The sequence below is a fragment of the Merops nubicus genome, unplaced genomic scaffold (genome assembly GCF_000691845.1).
Source record: "Merops nubicus isolate BGI_N331 unplaced genomic scaffold, ASM69184v1 scaffold47656, whole genome shotgun sequence".
In the NCBI taxonomy this organism is placed as follows: Eukaryota; Metazoa; Chordata; class Aves; order Coraciiformes; family Meropidae; genus Merops; species Merops nubicus.
This window is the reverse complement of record NW_008615414.1, coordinates 4,927-10,502: the sequence shown is the minus strand read 5'-3', so window position 1 is coordinate 10,502 and position 5,576 is coordinate 4,927. Positions and strand designations below refer to the sequence as shown.

Here is a 5,576-nt window from a genome sequence, read left to right as displayed (position 1 = left end):
CCCGCGGCCTGTGGGCACGCTGCAGGGGGCCGCGGGCTGGGCAGAGCGGCGTCCGTGGGCCTCGCCCGCGTGAGACGTGCTCGCGCTTCCTCGCTGTGGGTACCGCGCTGAGGTCACGGAGCGAGGGGGGGTTATATGTGACGCTGGGGATCGCTGGTTTTAGAGTGTTGCTTTCTGACAAGAGTATGGTGGTACTTAATGAGGTATTGTTTTTTGCAGTCTCGAAGATATGATTCCAGAACTACCATATTTTCTCCAGAAGGTAACCCTACAATTTCAAGTAAACTCTGGTTGTTCTATCAAGCTTCTCAAAACTAAATAACAAAGTGTGCAAGGTTGGTTGTTCAGAGCATGTTTCCACACATGTATGAGTTACAGAAATCGTACTTACCTACTAGTAGTCTCTAATTCTGTAATGATACCAAGGATTCAAAGTGGAGACTTCCAAATTTGTTCTAATTCAAGCAATAATGAGACTATGCGCCATTAGTGAGTAATGCCACCTGCCATGTTTTTTAAATAATTTGAGTAAATCTTCATTCACCTTCTCTTTGAGTATGGATGGGTTTTGTTACTGTTCCCCTGTCCCCTGAAGATGCATAATGTCCTCCTGGTGTAATCACACTTCTCATTCTTACACATGTTGAAACAAGTATGTACCAACAACGTTCCTCTATTTCTTAAATGGATGAGCTAGTATGAAATGTTTTCTTTGAGCCAAAATGGGTTTTCAGTAATCATTTTACTGCAGCAGAGAGTACTATAGATTTTTTTTTTTTTTAATGGAAAAGGGGTTCTTTAGATATTGGCAATGCCCTGTATTGCCTTATCAGAGTTGTGGGGTTTCCTTCTCTGTCTCCCTCCTTTTCAACCAGTTGTCAACTGAGAATAGACTGAGGTAGATTGTACAATGGGCACCCATCAGATTCTTGCAGATTTAAGTCAACTTGCATACTTGGTCTTGTTCAGTGTTAATTTTTTGATGTCACTAATTTAAATCCTTTCCTAGGTCGCTTGTACCAGGTTGAGTATGCAATGGAAGCAATTGGACACGCAGGTACCTGCTTGGGAATTCTAGCAAATGACGGTGTTCTGCTGGCAGCAGAGAGACGCAACATTCACAAGCTTCTGGATGAAGTGTTTTTCTCAGAGAAAATATACAAACTTAATGAGTAAGTTGAAATGATCATTAGATGCCTAGTGAAGTTATCAGTAAGAAAACAGTGCTGCTGGGCACTGAACTTGGTTTTATTTTATGTGAAGTGTTAGTGTTCTTTTTCTTTGGTGTTTGAGACAGCTATGGTTAGCTGTTATGTCACTGTTTGCTTCAGTAGTTCTTCTAAAGTAGAAACATCTATCTATCTAATTGTTTTTGTAATTCCTGGGAAAATTTTCTGGGTGGAATAGCCTGTTTATTTCCCATACAAAGTAATGTTATTGCAGCAATTAAGGAAATTGGGACTTCTCAGTTTTCCAAAATACCATTTGGGGGGCAGAATAAAGAATGCACTCAAGTCACCATGCGATTTCTGCTTAGAATCCTTTTCTAACTCTTTGGAGTCTTTTTTTGTGATTCAAAGAGAAGATCATGAGGTACAATATGCCTTAGGCATCTTTGCAGCAGTTGTAGCAGAGATGATACGTCTCCTTATTACAACTTCCTCTTTAGCTCTTTGAAGTTAGATTTGAAATGTCAGAGTGAAGAGTGTTAGAGATCATTCTCTCTTGCTTATAAGTGAGATAGAGCTTCATCCTTGCCAGAAGGTGCCCGTGAAACAGAAACAGATTTTTCTCCCTTACTGTGTTTCTCTTGGAAACAGCTGCAACTGTAGAAGTCCTGGATTTTCAAGGAGGCCATGTAACCATGCACTGGAGTTGTCACCTAGGCCAGCCCTTCCATCTTCTGAAATACTCTTAAGTTGGAAAGAGTAACCTGGATATTTTTTCTTGAATCCTTTCTGTGTAGTGAAAGTTTGTAGCAGTATCTGATTGGGCAAAAGAGATCTTAAATTGTGAGGTAATTAAACGATCAAGGACATGAAGTACTCATGGCGGTCAAACGAAGATCCCTCGTTTCCAGTTCCACAGACACGCGGTGTAACCTCTGGGCAGCAGCTTTGGCTGAAGGCCCGTCATGGCCCTGTGGCTCCTTCAGCCTTGTGGTGTATTGTGCTGCCTGGCCTCCCACCAGGCACTTGTGTGAAGCCAACAGGTCTTGCAAAGACAGTTGGGACATAGTCGTCTTAGGCACGATCCTCTTCTCAGAACTGTACGTGCACTAGTATACTGATCCTCTTACCTTTTGTTGCCCATCTCTGCTTTTACAAAATGGTGACATCATATTTTTGGTGTGCCCTAAAGGCAGAGCCAATGAACCTGTTTCATATGGCAGCTATGTAGGTTTGGTCAGTAAAGGCCAACACCAGTTGTTCTGCTTGAACTGCTGTATGGAGACGTGACTATTTGTTGGAGTTTGACAGGAATTTGATTAATTTGTGTGCTTTTATTGCAGGGATATGGCTTGCAGTGTTGCAGGAATAACTTCAGATGCCAATGTTCTGACAAATGAGCTGAGACTGATTGCCCAGAGGTAGGTCTGCTGTTAGTTAACGTGGTTTCGCTTGCCTGCGCTGTCAGAGGTGGTTGTTTATGTACTAAATCAAAATGAACATGCACGTAGTAGAGCAGAGGTAGATTGTTTGAAATAAAACAGCTAGATAAAGAGGCTTTAACGTAGGAACTTCTCTCTTGTTTAATGTGGCACAGAATACTGTCAGCAAAACAAGTTTTGAAAACTGGTGTTTGTTTTTGTTTTCGTCTTTGGTGTTAGGTATTTGTTACAATATCAAGAGCCCATTCCTTGTGAACAACTGGTAACAGCATTATGCGATATCAAGCAGGCTTATACGCAGTTTGGAGGTAATGAAGTGTGACCAACCATTGTGCTTTTAAATTGCTTAAGTGTGCCTCTGTTAGATAGTTTGAGGCACCCAAGTCTCTGGACAGTTCACCCAAATTGTTCTGTAACACCAGGAAAAACAGTAGTCAAATTTCAGACAGGAATGGGTGGGTAATCATGGCTACTCTTTTGCTGCCACAGGGGCTAGTTTTTGGAGATTGAGACACTGATGGCTGAGATTCTGGCCCTTTGCATAGAATGGTTTGAGTGCTCATAGATTTAGTGAATGCCTTCAGAAAGTTGTTTAATATGTAACCTTTCAACATTTTGTCCCTGTCCAACATAATGGCACAATAAATTGCAAATAAGACTATACATAGGGTTATTAATGTTGTAATACTTTAAAAAATACTGTTTCTGTTGATCAGGCAATTTGTTAGAAAAAGATGTTTTAAGTAATGTTCCTTAGTGCACAAAATGACGATTCTGGTATTTTACATGTATGTAGTGTGAAAAAACATCCCTTCTATCTAACCTGGTTTTTGACACTGCTAAGTTACATGTTTTTAACAACTAAGCTACATACTTGAAATACTAAGTTTTGATTTAAAGTCCTGTGATGATAAATTTATAATTTGTGGAGACAGAAATGAGCTGCTCTTGGGGTTAAATAAAGTAAACCTCTGCTGCCTCCCACCCCTCCATGACTTAGAAACAAATGTTGGCATGCTTATCTCGAGCAACAGACGCGTAGAACAGCCTGTTAAATCCTAGTTCACAGGAACAGATTTGAAAAGGAAACTAAAGAAAATAATTGTTACTCATGACCAATCTTGTTGCTAAATTTAGATTGCTAATAGCCTTCTTTTCCACAGGAAAACGTCCTTTTGGTGTTTCATTGCTGTATATTGGCTGGGATAAGCACTATGGATTTCAGCTGTATCAAAGTGACCCTAGTGGAAATTACGGAGGGTGGAAAGCTACATGCATTGGGAATAATAGTGCTGTAAGTTCTGGTGGGTTTTTTGTCCTCTCAAGAAGTCAAGCAAAAAGACACATAAATTGCACTATGCTAATTAAACTAAATTGTTGATTAGTAGTGCAGAGCATAAATAGGTAACTGTAGAAACATTGCTGTTGCTCATGTGTTGATATTATCTGGCAAAAAGGAGCTGTTTGATTGGCCAAAGTTACTGTTTTAATTTCTGTTAAATTTACAGGCAGCTGTGTCAATGCTAAAGCAAGACTACAAAGAAGGAGAAATGACCTTAAAGACAGCACTTGCCTTAGCCATTAAGGTTCTAAACAAAACCATGGATGTTAGCAAACTCTCAGCAGAGAAAGGTAAGCAGGTCACTAACTTGGAGTAACACCCTTTGCTTAAAAAAAAGCCATCACAGTGAGTCGATGTACACTAGATGTGGCTTATTGGAGTTTTAGCTGGCCTGTGAAAAACGTATTTAGAAGATGCAGCAGCTCTGAGGCCTTTCTGAGAGGCATGAAGGCAGCTTAGCTGAGGGTGCCGTGCCCTGCTCAGCCCCAGGGTCTAGGCCACTGTGCAGGGCCGCGTGGGTGCGGCCACATGCCTGGTGGAGGAACGACTGGAGGGCTGCTGATGTGCCGGTGGGTGCTGCTGCCGTCTGCATTGCCAGCCCAGCTGCTGCGTGGAGGCAGGACAGGAGCCTGCTGCTTTGCTGGTAGTTGTAACCACCAGCCTTACCTTCTGATGATTGCTCTGTCCCGGGGACAAAATGTAACGCCGCTGTCTGTTCCCTGTGTTTCAGTCGAAATCGCAACACTGACGAGAGAGAACGGGAAGACAGTAATAAGGGTTCTGAAGCAAAAGGAGGTGGAACAGTTGATAAAACAACATGAGGAGGAGGAAGCAAAAGCTGAACGTGAAAAGAAGGAAAAAGAACAAAAAGAGAAGGACAAATAAAATACGAAATCAAGTGTTCTGTAGATAATACAGGACTTGCTTCAGTAAAAGATCATCTGGATTTCTGTTTTGTAGAAGCCTGCAAATATTCCGTGGAGGACCCAGAATTACTTTTGATGAACCAGGTCCTTAATCATCATTCAGATAATTGGTTTACTGCTCCTTACGTTGACCAGTAATTGCTTTAATTCTGGAACACTCTATTTCTTTCATCTTCTATTTTTTATTATGTAATAAAATTTAAGAATAGTGATGGGTGTCTTTATTTCCTCTGTAATGCCTGGGTATGCATGATCTTGGGGGATTTAATGCTTAAACAGTTCCAACAAGGTATATGCTAGTTGGTAAAGAATAAATATGGTGTTAGAAATGTTAAAATTTTTTGTGTATGTGGGGGTTTTCCTCTTAAAGTAGCGAAAAGGGCACTGCAGTTTGAAAAATTTTACAAATACAGAATCCAAGTGTGCTGGCATGCCAAGTTTTAATTTTGGCTTATTTTGTTCTGTAACAGGCTACACCAAGCTCATGGTCTTCTGAGCAGTAGCTTTTTAAACATGCCCTGTAGTCAGTGTGTTCAGATTATCATAACTTTTCCTGAATGCATCTGTGTTTGTAGAAATTAATCATATATTAACACTAGCTATATCCACACAAACTAGAAAGACATTTTACAAAGCACAGGTGAAAATTTTAAGATATCTTGTCAATAGGTAAGTAAAATAGTGCATGATTTTAGGC

General features: G+C 40.7%; 1 protein-coding gene across 1 annotated transcript; it reads left to right on the top strand.

Annotated features, from left to right (window-relative positions):
• Positions 1–196: 196 nt before the first annotated feature.
• On the top strand, positions 197–5,316 carry PSMA4 (proteasome (prosome, macropain) subunit, alpha type, 4). The gene is made up of 7 exons (XM_008942493.1): positions 197–262; positions 1,010–1,172; positions 2,513–2,590; positions 2,831–2,919; positions 3,775–3,905; positions 4,120–4,243; positions 4,684–5,316. Exons 1-7 carry the CDS (start codon positions 199–201, stop codon positions 4,836–4,838), a joined length of 804 nt encoding a protein of 267 aa, XP_008940741.1. The 5' UTR covers positions 197–198; the 3' UTR covers positions 4,839–5,316.
• Positions 5,317–5,576: the final 260 nt, after the last annotated feature.